The sequence below is a fragment of the Pseudonaja textilis genome, chromosome 1, assembly GCF_049901715.1.
Source record: "Pseudonaja textilis isolate UNSWEBS1 chromosome 1, rPseTex1.2, whole genome shotgun sequence".
Taxonomy (NCBI): Eukaryota; Metazoa; Chordata; class Lepidosauria; order Squamata; family Elapidae; genus Pseudonaja; species Pseudonaja textilis.
This window is the reverse complement of record NC_141990.1, coordinates 39,103,043-39,116,742: the sequence shown is the minus strand read 5'-3', so window position 1 is coordinate 39,116,742 and position 13,700 is coordinate 39,103,043. Positions and strand designations below refer to the sequence as shown.

General features: G+C 36.0%; 2 protein-coding genes across 6 annotated transcripts in view; one reads left to right on the top strand and one right to left on the bottom strand.

Moving 5' to 3' along the window:
• The window catches only part of LOC113433364 (uncharacterized), a 21,944-nt gene extending 15,322 nt beyond the window's left edge, over positions 1-6,622 (top strand). Inside the window, exons 9-10 of one of the 2 annotated variants that reach the window (XR_015743285.1) lie at positions 2,556-2,743; positions 5,133-6,622. Coding sequence is in view for 1 of the 2 variants with exons in the window: in XM_026695917.2 (XP_026551702.2) it covers positions 485-565 (81 nt within the window). In the remaining variant the exon portion in view is untranslated. Of the gene's footprint in view, positions 1-484; positions 1,868-2,555; positions 2,744-5,132 lie in introns of those variants that run through there. The other variant, XM_026695917.2, reaches the window with a different exon arrangement.
• ZC3H6 (zinc finger CCCH-type containing 6) overlaps positions 3,221-13,700 on the bottom strand; it is a 27,163-nt gene continuing 16,683 nt past the window's right edge. For all 4 annotated transcript variants that reach the window (XM_087931641.1, XM_026695921.2, XM_087931652.1 and 1 more), the window contains 6 exons: positions 13,245-13,356; positions 11,849-11,958; positions 9,517-9,770; positions 8,682-9,151; positions 6,943-7,185; positions 3,221-5,531 (listed from right to left, as the gene is read on the bottom strand). In XM_087931641.1, coding sequence (XP_087787767.1) covers positions 4,033-5,531; positions 6,943-7,185; positions 8,682-9,151; positions 9,517-9,770; positions 11,849-11,958; positions 13,245-13,356 — 2,688 coding nt within the window. In that variant the 3' untranslated portion in view covers positions 3,221-4,032. The remainder of the gene's footprint in view (positions 5,532-6,942; positions 7,186-8,681; positions 9,152-9,516; positions 9,771-11,848; positions 11,959-13,244; positions 13,357-13,700) is intronic.

Sequence of the window (13,700 nt, the reverse complement as noted above, 5' to 3'; positions counted from 1 at the left end):
ATAATGTACTCCAGTTTGTGCTAAGTTACAACTACCTGTATTTAGTAACTATGGGGTAAGTTTGTCAAGTGAACACTGCCATAGTCTCTCAGCCTAACTCGCTCACATGCTTTGGTATCAGTTCAAAGGAGGAAGAAGAGCTATGTATGCCATCTTCTGTCTTTGGAGGACATACAGACTATACATTAAATAAGCAGATAATAAGAATTCTTCAGAAGGAATTACGAATAGGTTTGGAACTGGAGCCTTAGAGGTAGAAGACAATGAGTTAACTTCTCCCCTTCCCACAATATTGTTGCAGTGCTCAAAATATCCCTTGTAGGTATTCTTGAATTTTGATCGATGTTCTCAATTCCTTTTTGTGTCCCCATCAAAATACTTTTAATGGGAAGTTTTTTAAAAGGATTGTATAACTCTAAGACATTTTGCCACAAACCGTTTTAATGTTAAAACTCTAACATTTCTCTGATTTCCCCTCCTTCAGGGTTTGCAACACCCATCCCCTCATACAAAAGAATCAAATACAGGTGCATTTTGCAGCCAATGGAGGAAGAGTCTTCAGTGATATGGGGCCAAGGAAAGTTTGAATTCAGACAAAGAGAAACTGGGACTCTGCAAAACAGGACTGTGGCCCAGCCCACTTTCACCTCTGTGATCTTGGAACTTTATTATAATAGCAGTAAATAGTCCAGTCCCTCTAAATACAGGTAGTCCTCACTTAGCAACTGCTTCATTCAACAATCGTTCAAAATTATAACGATGTTGAAAAAATGACTTTACAACCAATGCCCACATTTATAACTTTTGCAGTGTCCCCCAGTCACGATTACTATTATAGCCACTATATGTTGCTCTCTGTCCTGACCTGTTGTTTTTCTTTTCTTTTCTCCCTGGTAGATTGGAGCAATAGGGAATACAAGAGAATAAGCTGGTACACCATCAGGAATACACATTCCTTTCAATGTGTATGCCCATTGTATATCTTCTTACTCTCTTATAATCCCTTTCTTTCCAATCAATGTAACTAGAAACATTCCCTTTTTGCTGGGATGAGCAGTCCAGAAAGTGGAGGAGTGGGAAAAAGGAAAGCACAGTCACATGATTTCCCATGCTTAACAATGGAGCTGTTGAACCCAATATTGGTCACTAAGTGAGGTCTCCCAGTATGATGAAACTATTGAAAGTATAAAGCTTAAGCACAATTAGGAAAATTAGCATTAAAATAGGGAGTTAGGATGAATAAGGAAACATGTTATCTAAGACAGTTTTACCCCACTTATTGCCCTCCAGATTTATTGACTGCCAAGTCCTATGATCTCAGGAGTTCTTGGTGCTCTCTGATGTTGTTACCAAGTTGGGTAATGAAACATCCGCAAGCAAACAAGGGAGCTAAGAGAGCACCAAAGACACCACAATTCAAGCCTGAGCTACTTGTATTCTTTCTGTTGGACCCTACTTCACATGATTTGGACAAACTGCTAAAAGAGGATTGTACTCGAAGAAATGAGCTTCTAGATGTAATGTTTTCCGCTTTCCCATAGGAACATTTATTTTTATCTGTATTAGTTTTCGCTTACATAGAATGTCACGGAATATTATTGCTTGCATGCTCTTGATTTTGGTAGGTATAGACACATCACAGCATCGGAGTATCTTCTCAAAGGCCTTCATGGTGGCACCACATGTACCACTTTGTGACATATTTCTTGACTGCATGTTTCTTTACTGCTGATTAATTCTTAAAGCATTAGCTATCTATCACTTCAAAATCTTGGCAGATTCCCAAGGCAACATGTGCTGTGCAGATAGGGTCCTATCCCTAAAGACTGAATGCTAATATAAAATAAATTTATTCTTCCCCCTAAAAGATTTATTTTTCAATTAAAGTGGACAGTTTCTGTGATATTAAAGGTGGGGAAAAAAATTCTGAAGTGGTTTGTTTTATTGGTCTGTTTTTTTTAACATTGTACAAACCTGGCATTTTTAACAGGGCTGTGTAGTTTTTTTTATATCCACCGTAAATTGGGAATATCTTGTAAGGTATCTTAGATGTTGATGTCATAAGGTAAAGGTTTTCCCTGTCCAGTTGTTTCCAACTCTAGGGGGCAGCGCTATCTCTGTTCTTTAGTCTAGGAAGCCAGAGTTGTCCAAAGACATTTCCATAATCATGTGGCCAGCATGAATATGCCAAGGTGCCCAGAACGCTGTTAGTTTCTCACCAGCAGTGCTTGTTCATCTACTTGCATTTGCATTCTTTCGAACTGCTAAGTGGGCAGGAGCTGAGGCAAGTAACAGAATCTCATGCTATCAAACAGCACTTAGATCTCAAACCTGGGCTGTCAGCCAGCTGACAAGCTCAGCATCTTTAACCATTGAGTCACCATGCATCTCCTACCTTTAACATACCTTAAACCATAACCTGTTAACTATGTCTTTTTTCCATGTCTGTTTCCATCTTGTTTTATATTTATTGTAATGTTGCTTGTGTCTTCTATCAGCTCTCTGAAACTATTTAAGTTCTTTTTAAGATTTTTTTTTCTCTTCGCAATTTCCAGGTTTTTTTCTGATATCCATTTTGTTTTCTTACATTTCATCATCTTTGAACATTTCTCATTTACATGTCATACCTGAGAAATCAATTATAAAATAATTGACTCACAAGAATGTAAGAGAACTTATGGAAAGGCCGTTCATCTGTTTGGAATGGACAGCTAGTTTCGTATGCCTCAGATGGATCTGACAAGTACCTATTTTTATAAGCCTTGATGCCGATATATGAATGCTAAATTAATATAAACATCAACTTGTTTTAACCTTTAAGAATTTTGATGTTGGGGGAAAAGGGTGCTAACCTTGAGAGAAAGATAAGAACACAGAATTCCCATTTCCTCATAAGTTTAATGCTTGCATCTCAATGCTTAGCATTTGGAGGTCAATCCCCTCACCTCCCTTACACAATTTATTTAGTTTGCTTAGTGAACTTTTTTCTCCTCAATCATTTGCCCCAATTTATGCTGCTCACCAATGACTTGCAAAAGTGAAGCTTTTGATTTTTGCAAGATAAAAATTCAGCTGTAATATTTTGGCCAAGAGGTTATTTGAAACAGTCTTCACCAGAGGTGGTTGACAATGTAAGAAATCAGAATTACAGCAGAAATTCATTAAATTTTCTGTTCATGAAGTCACAGATCTAAGGAAACCATGAGTCTGTGGAAAGTCAGAGATTTCACTCTTTTAATTTGTTAAAAATGCCAGACACATGAATACATGTTACTGTCATTACATCAATACAAAAAAGCAATACAAATTAAGTAGCTGAATACAAAAATACATTGAATACATGAACACCACAATGTGACATAACACAATAGAGAATAGGGTATACATGAAAAAGTAAATACATTTTATAGAACTAGATGTTTTCTATTTTGACAATAATGTCTTAGTTATGTCCTTTGCATATATACAGCATAGAATAAAATACTTTAAAAAGTTTATTCCGCTCCTCAGTATGTAATACAGTATCTTTTAGGCTAAGAATATCAGTTTCATGAGTAAAAAATGTTGCCCTGTGTCAAATGCTTAGCAAGTTGGGCTTAAGAAGATTAGATAATTATCATTTTAAATAATGTTTCTCATAGTAATGTACATTATATTGCTTGAAACTGTACAATCATACAAAAGTGGCAAACATAAAATGCTGATTTTGAAAAGACACATTACACATATACAAGTCTTTAAATTGAATCCCTTAATGATGATTTACAATGAAAGTGCTTCTATTGGACCTAACATGATATACACTTTTATTTAAACGGATCAATGATTCATATCCCTGAAATGGGAAACTTATATAGAAAATACCAAATTGGCAAACACTATAGTATACTGTATTACTGCATGTGGTTCTGAAAATAGCAGCCCCAAAGTATTTCTGGTTATAATTTAAAAATAAATAAAGCATAGAGGTAAACCCAGTTACAAAACTGCGGAAACCGGCATTATTCACAATGGTAAAAAAATCTTAATTAGCTAACAAAAAGGTGAAGCAGTTGGGTCAAAAGTCTTGAAAACATCTTTCAGCGACTTGTCATCTGATTCCCCATTTGGATCATTTTCTAGTGCTGGAGTGATCTGCCCAGGCTGCCTTACTTGCCTCTGATCACTGTATTGTGGTCTGATTAACCCTGATAAAGCTTGGATAGGAAGGTTGTGCACCGCTGGAGCAGAATTGGAGTGTTTAGCCTGAGATTTATTGAGATTAGCTACTTTCTCTGAATTGGTTTCCCCAAATGCTTCCACATGTTTTTCTACATGCAGGGATGCTTTTTGAGGCAACTGTTCTTCTGAGGTGGCTACTTCATTCTGACCAGTGTTTTTCAAAATACCCTTTTTCTGGTTTTCTCCATTCTCTCCTGAATTAACTGGAGAAGAATCCAATGAAGTATGATTTCTTGGATCATACAAACTAATGCCACTTATTATTGAACTAGAGGTGCCTAGTTTGGAACTTGCAGATGACAACTTAGGTGCATATGGAGGCAGTGTATCTGAGTCAGACTGGAAGGTTGCAGCTTCTGAGGACTGTGATGTACTAGAGTTGGATCTGGCCAACCTAGGATCAGTTTTTGAAGGCAAAAGATCCTTCACCGTTCCATGATGGGAGTCTGTACTGGACAGTCTATGTAGCCTGGGGTCAGTGGTTTTTTGTAAGCGAGGATCTCCTAGTTTATTTGTATTACCAGAATGCAAATCTGTAGAGTGCTCCAAAGATCCACTCCTGTTTGCTAAATTTATATTATTTTTTGCTTTTGCTGCTAGTCGTGGATCAGATGGAACCGTACTTAGGATAGAATCATTTTTGTTATTCCTTAATTGATTAAATCGCTGGTCAGCTATAAGTGGAGGAAGGGGTAAATTGATTGAAGATACTGGATCTGGTTTTGGCAAAGGTACTGGGAGTAAATCTTCAGGAGCCCATACGATATGCTTAGCAAAATTGGGTTTGCTTAGAACAATGTCCATTTTAATATGGCTGAACTGTCTAAGCTGAGATCTTGGATCTCGTAATGTTACTCCAGGAAGAGGTTCCAATGGTATGAGAAAAGCTCTGTCTCTTAACTCTCTTTCAGCATCTTCATCATCTTCATCCAATCCTTTTTGCACATTCTTGACAACAGGGTGCGAATAATGCGCATCCAGTTTTGCTCCACCAGTAGAGGAGCTTCCATGACTGCTTTCATTACCCTTTAAAGTTCTTGGATCTCGTGCAAGCCTTGGGTCCACAACTCCTGATTCCGATGATTTCCTAGCATTTGATCTAGAAGCTGATCTGAGTCTTGGATCAACAGCCTGGTTTCCTGAACCACGTTCCTTAGCAAGTCTCGGGTCAACTGGCGTAACACGCACTTGCTGATCTGTTGACTGCTGATTTCGAAACGTTTCACTTTGTTTTTTTAAGGTCTTCAGTATGGATTTAACACTGCTTCCTTCTTCTTCTTCACTACTAGAATACCAATTTACATTATCATCTAAAAGGAAAAAAGGGATAATTAAATCTCAGGAACATGCTACGTATTGTCTAAAATAGGATTCTACCATTTCATAGGAATAAAAGTTGCAAAGTACTATTATGAAATTTTAAGCTGCTATTAAAATGACATACAGTATAAAAACAAGAAGATAAATGGGTTAGCTGTATATCTGTGTAGACTTTCATCTGGTAATCAGCAAAATTCAATGCCAAAACCTTCCAAAGTTATTTTTTTAAAAAAACATTGGGGCTATATAACCATTTAGATAATATTTTGCTTTCAATTTTAAGCACTTTTGAAGTGCTAAAAGTATAGAAGAAATCCAGAACACCCCCTGCATAACTCCAAATTTAAAACATTTTATTTAAAAATATTTTATTTTAAAATTTTATTTTATTTAAAAACAAAACTTTGTAATTTTTAAAACATTATTATTATAGAAGATTAGCCAGCTAAGTGACCTTGGGTCAGTCTCTTCTTTCTCAACCCATCCCACCTAACAGGGTTATATTTGTGAGGAAAATAGAAGGAAGCACTATTACGTATGTTCGATGCCTAAAATTATTTTTTAAAAATAATAAAGGCAGTATAAAAAGAGTATCACTAGGATCTTAAGTGCACCAAAATCCTGTAAAATTTCAGAAAAAACTTATTTGTGGGAGGTGTGCAGTTGTATTCTGAATGTATCCATTTTTATTAGCTATTACCAAAAGGACTCATAGAAAGATATGCTAGTGTTCACAATGGAAGACTACACGGTAAAGGTGATGGCATTATCAGAGATGGGGAAGCTGTTTTAATTAAAATGAGAATTTATTTTTGTTCCTATTTGGAAACTGCTTCTGAACTTTTTGCTTGAATTTGAAATAAATGAAACTTTACATGATTAGAATGATTTTGTTATTATAGAAATGGTTTGAAATATGAAATGTAAAGCAAAAGGGAAGTTTTTTGTGTGTATGTGTGTGTGTGTGTACGCGCACGTGTCTGTGTATGTATGTATATTATTGCAATGAAAAAAGTTGGAAGTTACCACTTTTTCCCTCTCTTTGCACTTTTTAAAATCTAACTTTTTTCTGTATTTTTATCTTATAATAAAAATAAAATTTATGCAAAAAGAAAAATATAACTCAGTGTTATGCTAATATGTAAGGGGGACTCAATCAGTCTTTCTGTATGACTGTTTTATAGCAGACACATGCATGCTTTTCATTAGAGATTCAGCCACACAACCCTATTTTCTTAAACCAATTGGGAGTTGATTATGAAATAAATGGTGAGCTTAATAAAACTTACAATGACTATAATAAACACAATAGGGAAGAATACAGTAAAGTATCCCAATATCTGAAAAAGAAACAATATGCAATATAGTATTGTATTTGACAAATGCACAATCTGAAAATACCTTCTTCTCTACTCAGTGACCTTTGACACTGATTGCTCATCTGTTCTCCATCATCTTGATGTTTTTGACTGAGCCTTACAAAAAGGGCTTTCTGCATTGCAGGAAGAAAATCAGGTACATTCATAGCTGAATTGTGCCCTGCTGTAGTGACACAATCTGATTCATACTCATTTCCACTGTTATGTGAATCTGATGAATTTATGTAAGACTGGTGTTCTGTAAAGTCTCCTTGCCATGTAGCATCTGCATTAAGTATTACAAATAATTAGTATTTATTATGAAACTTTAGAAGTTACTTAGTATCATTTAATAAACCAACTATAAAATCAAGTATAGTTGTGTGATAATTCCTTCAAAATTGAGGATAGTTTGGGGCTCCTTGATAACTGCAGGAAAAATATCTAGAGTACTTTAAATCAAACTGAACTTTTTTTTTTTTAAAAAAAAGTCTCTTATACAGAAAAGGTGTAGTGTTCTCAAGGATGTCTTTAAGGACTGATTCCTAAGCCATCATTACTTCACTTTTTACCAGCTTTTCAGTTCAAAGTAGTAGTACCCAAGCAGGTACACATCCAGTTCCAAAGAGGCAAGTATTCTGCATGAGGAAAGCTAATGACTAACATTTTACTTGCTGAGGCATAAGTTTTACTTGCTGAGGCTCCTGAACAGAAATGAAGCATTTAAATATTCTCCTTTAGGAAAATATAAACATATACAGAATACATAAGATCTAGCTTGATGTAATGGTTTCGGCCGGTGTATCAAACTGGTGGCCCGCGGCTGGATGCATCATGTGCAGGCCATGCCCACCTCGGCTCCACAAAGGCAAAAAAAAAGCCAGGATACGTCACGTGATGTGATCGAGTTTGAGCATTTGTGGTTTAGGGCAACAGGCTAAAAACAAGCTAAAACTGAAAGACAATTCTACATCTTGCCTTATGCATTAAGCCAGCTTTAGGTCAATAATTTTCTTAGTCCTTGAAAGAAGATAGTGGCAAGCTACTTTCTAAAATCTTACCAAGAAAACTGCGTGGTTTTGTCCAAGCAGTTGCCAGGAGTCAAGAATGACTTAAATACACCCTCACCCACATCCATCTCTTTTATAAGTGAGTGTATAATGCATGCAGTACACTTATCCAAGGTTTCCAGATCCCACTTACAAAAATTCTAGAAAGAGGTGAAATCGTTCCATTGCAGAATATATAGATTACCAAACTTTTCCTTTCATAAATTTTCCTGTTACATAGTACATACATTTTGAAAACACTTACATATATATCTTTAATTAAGGATTAAGACAAACTGTCTGCAAACAGTTACCCCAAACTGCAAACTTTTAAACTTATTTACTCATAGATTATAGTTCTTATAATTTCAAGAGGTTTAGGAAGTTTGTTTAAGATACATTTACTTATAGATTTTCCTACAACTAAAGCTTAGCAAGGTGGGATTCCTGATTGCAGAAAAACTTGTTAAGTAGATGAACATACTCTTTCCCTACTATCACCAACACCCCAAAACCTAAAAACTCAGAACTCAGTGTTTAACGGTCTTGAGAAATGCCTGTATAGTTCCCTTTTAGAGACGAGGCTCTAATGCTTATCCTCTTAGCCACATCACACTTAACTCTCAACTTCGGATACTTAAAGCTTGCAGAAAACTTGATTCTATCAACAGATAAGATTCTTCAGTTCAGAGTGATAAACTAAAATGAAACAATGTTATAAATTAAAACTTACCATTAGCATTATTGGTTGTTTGGAAATTATGCACAGCCTGATGTGAATAGTAGTTGTCATAGAAATTAGCTGGATTCTGAAGAGTCTCATATGCAGGATTTGGCTGACGTTCACTAGGAATGTGCTGATATGGTGGACCGGGTGGGCAGTGATTGTCTCTAGGCATGTTTGCCATATGTTCTTGAGCAACTGCACAGTTGTATGACACACCAGATGGTGTTAAAGGTGGGCCACCCTGATTTCCATGCATAGGTCCACCAGCTTGACCTTGTACTCCTAAGTATCCTGCAGGAACTGGCTGTAAGGGTGGACTATGTGGCACCACTGGACCAATACAGGGATGACCAGGAGAACCTGGGTGCCCTGTAGGTCCGTTATGTCCTGGACTTGATTCTGTGTTATAAATGTGTGGATCATTTCCTTCAAACTCTGGTCCAGGGGGTGATGTACTATTATAGAATGCTGGTGGACTGTAAAACAAAAACCCAGGTTAAGTATATTTGTGTACAAATATTAGATTTAGAACACAGTTGACAAGCAGTACTAAATCTGCAAAAGGCAATGTATGCTATCTTCCCCAAATTGGATTTTTAAGATTACTACTATTGAATATGTTTACTTCAATGCCAGATTACTCTATACAATAGAGTAGATTCTACAACTAATATAAATTGTACAGCTATACCAAAATGTGAGAGGGGAAATAGTTGCCCTAACAGGATACTGGATAATGTATTTTGAATTAATTTATTGTAAGGCTTGTTTAAAACCATCAATTTTCTGAAATTGAGTTCCTCATTAAAATTTCATGGATAGTTTTAATTCCTAGACTTACGTTTTTCCAATTTTATGTGCTAAATCCACAGTAGGTTTCACAACTATTTCAAAAAGAGATGGAATTTTCTTGAATTCACCAGAGGGATCCTGAAAGTTTTCTGCATCTTCCTCCATAAATGAATATGGCTCTGGTGGAGTGGGCAAAAGTCCAACCCCTGGAGGTGGCTTAGGAAGAGGAACTATGCCACGTTTCCTAAGTTCTTCCACTTCTTTTTCATCATCATTCTGAGGCTCATCTTCCGTATTCAGTACCTAAAAACACCACATTAGAATATAATCAGAACATATGGGCTACTGGCAGCTATTCTAGAATTTAATGGCAATAGCACTGATTGAGATCTCGGATACCTGTTTTATATAGCTCATTAAATTAGAATATTTCAAAACTACAACAACATTAAAACATCAGTACTTATTAGTTTGGAGTTATTCTTCAAAATTCGTGTCTGTGAACATTTAATAAAAATTCAGGCATAATTTAGTCTAAACTGGAGTACAGAATAGTACTGGGCCCATGAATTAAATTATATATGGCAAGGGACAAAGTACAATTCCACCTCTGTCTATCATCCAGCTGCTTTGAAGCTAGAACTTACAGAGAGAGCACTTTGAAACAACAGCTAATCATCAGCTTTCCGCACTAACATGTCTCAAAACAGAACATACAAGGCAAAATCAGCACTAAATAAATAATACTTAAAGTCATTTTAAAGGTCATTTCCAGGCTGCCTAGTTTCTCCTGCTCCATGATTTTCCTAAAGGAATAAGGTATATCATAGCAGAAGCTAAGTAGTGGCATTTAAAGATAATTTCTACATGGAATATTTTCAATAAAATGTTCTTTATTAGCTACCATCTGCCCTGTACCTTTTCATGTGAAAATTATTGGGCAAGGGGGAAAGAAATGAGCACATGACTTTATGAAAACTTTCTCAAACTTGATTTTACAGATCACCATTCAAATTCTTAGCATTAAGAGAATGTTCCAAAACTTTATATAATACTACTTTATAATGTCTTGGTAAGACTGCACTTGGAATATTGTATCCAATTTTGATCACCATGATATAAAAAAGATGTTGACAATCTAGAAAGAGTGCCAAGAAGAGCAACAAAGATGATTAGGGGACCGGAGGGTGAAACATATGAAGAACTGTTGCAAGATTGGGCATATCTAATTTAATGAAAAGAAGGACTGTGGTAACATGATAGCAGTGGTCCAATATTTGAGGGCTGCCACAAGGAAAAGGGGGTCAATCTATTCTCCAAAGTACCTGAAGGCAGGACAAGAAGCAATGGATAGAAACTAATCAAGGAGAAAACCAACCTAGAACTAAGGAGAAATTTCCTGATAGTAGTTAGAATCAGTGGAAGGAGTTGCCTCCAGAGGTTGTGGATGCTCCAACATTGGAGACTTTTAAGAAAAGATTGGAAAACCAATTGTCTGAAATGGTATAGGGTCTCCTGCTTATGCAGGGGGTTGGGCTAGAAGTCAACCAAGGTCCCTTCCAACTGTTATTTTGTTCTATTCTAACTGGGGAGGAATAGGGTATTTCATAAGAAAACAATTTCTCAAGTAGTTTCCTATTTGATTAGAATTCAACAATTACACTTATCCTTCTTTACATGGAAAAAGAGTGGATTCATACTCTGGTAAGCGTCACAATTCAAAATAATCTCCCCCCTCAAAACCTGGAGGTAAAGAAAATAACCTGCTGAATGCACATTACCCCTCCTCACGCCAAGTTCAACTGAATATGTTTTGTTCTTCAGGCAATGGGCACAAGCAAAGAACCAGAAGCAAGACTGTTTTGAGTGAGGATTACTTCTGCGTAGGGAATTATCCCAGTTCCCTTCCAATTTCACATCTGTTTGGCACAAATCCTCCATTTCATATGCATGAACTCACATACAAGACTGTAGATTGCTTTAATATGCTTATGCATACATGTTACAAAAGACAAAAATGGTAACTAAAGGATATTATGATCTTTTTTTAGAAAGTCATAATCTATTTTCCTTCATTATTTATCTGATGTGTAACAGAAAAATAGAGAGAACATTTTGAAACATTTTGAAGATTAGATTTCCTGAGTAGTTGTAGTCTCTTTAAAAATATTAATAGAAGATTAGGCCAAAAATCTTCCACTAAAATATATAAAAACTGATCTCTTGCTTTGTAGCACAGTTTACAGTCAGAACAAAAAAAGTTCTGTTTTCAGTTGTTCAGGTGCTTTTCACATGCAGCTGATTCTCAATCAACTTATCAAGCTTTTTTGAAAAACTGGAAACATTTTTTATTAAAGTTTGATTAAGATAGCATTACTTACCTTATCAAGCAGTTCTTTTGTCTCTTTAGTTAGAGGATCATGAGAAAACTTACATTTGTCACCGTGGTAGCATTTTGCTCCTGTATGATAGAACTTGCAAGGAAATTCATGTGATCAAATATTAAGGAAACTAAATAAGATACTAGAGAAATTCCCATAATTTTGGTGTTAGCTTTTTAAAAAGGTTTATTGTAACACATGCTTAAAATAAATTCCTGAGGACTGTGGCTGCTTCCAAAAATGGCAACCGCTTCCAGAATACTACAATGTAGCCTCTGTATAGGAGGCTCAGCCACTTCTGCTTCTGATAGATAATTTTTGGAAAAGGTAAGTGGACTGGTATAAAGAAGCGGGGAGAGGAGGCCCAACTGTGTTGGATCCAGTGACAGGTAGCAGAGCAAAGAGTGCATAGATTGGATGGAGGATGCCCTTGGAGACCTGGGACATATTGCAAGGTAGACCTAGGCCTTTCCAAGGCTTCCTTCCCTCACAAGGCATCCAATGCTGCACTTAACAACCTCAATAGGAAAAGTAGGGTTGTGGCTGAATAAAGGAATCATATGGGCGCTTCACTTAATGATTGCCCAGATCTCTTTGGAAGAAGCCACAATTCTCACGATTCCTCAGGCATTTATTCTTAGCCACGTTACAATAAACTGTAAATTGAAGATTATTGTGTTCATAACAAAATTTACACAAATTTAAGCAGTGGTTAAAGAAATAAGTAAAAGAGAAAGAGGAATGCATTGCTAAAAGTTTTTCCATAATGTTTTTATTTCTGTTTTATTATTAATCATTTCTCCTGCTTTGTTGTATCTTGAATCTGGTGTATCTTTCTAAAATTTTTTTATAAATTATTCTTTTAAAAGAAAAAAAAATACATTCCTAAAACTGTTACCATGTTTCTCATATAATAAGGCCGGGTCTTTTTTTTTTTTTTTTTTTGAGCCCCGAAAAATGGCTAATGTCTTTTCGAGGGTGACTTAATCCCCCCCCCCCCCCACTTGCATCTTCAGGAAGGCGGCGACAGCTTGGATGTTGACCTCGGTGTTGGTGGGGCACTTCGTATCGGGGTCAATGCAGGCACCACCATATCCGGGTGTGCAACAAGTACTTCCTAACAGCAAGCCCCCCCCACCATTCCCACCCCATTTCGCATGTTTTAATATAGACCTTAATTTGGGGGGAGGGGCTTAATTTCATTTCATGCCTATAAAACATGCTGGGACTTCCTATTGGGGGAGGCTGTATTGTTGGAGAAACAGGGTACTTACTAATATTTAAAGCTTCTAGTCCTTAGAAACATCTATAGTCTATTACAAATGAAACATTTAAAATGCTATGATCACTTCAGCTTTGATTATAATATGCCTGAAACATTTTTGTCAAAGGATATTATGCATGTAAATGCAGTTTTCTCCTTTGGAACAATAACCCTGAATGTAAAATTTACAGATTTCTTTTTTCTTTTCTATTTCTGCGTCATGGTCAAATTTACACTGGTCTCCCTGTAACATAAAGAGAATTTATAAGTTTCAATAATGACTTTTTACATTTCATACTGTTTTATTTTACTCCACCATACAAAGAAAATTATAAATTAATTTTACATCAAAAAGATAAAACAAATTGCAAATAGATGAAGTTATGAAACTAGAAAACAGATTACATTCTATCAACAGTCTCCGTATTCACATATTGATGGACCTGCTAAAGCAGCTATATTCAGTGATGCAAACAGTATCTAAGAGCTAACTAGTAGAACATATATATTCAATACTAAATATGAAATGATGGATATAATTTTTATATAGATTTTTATGGCGACCTGGGTTTTGAATACCCTAAGAAT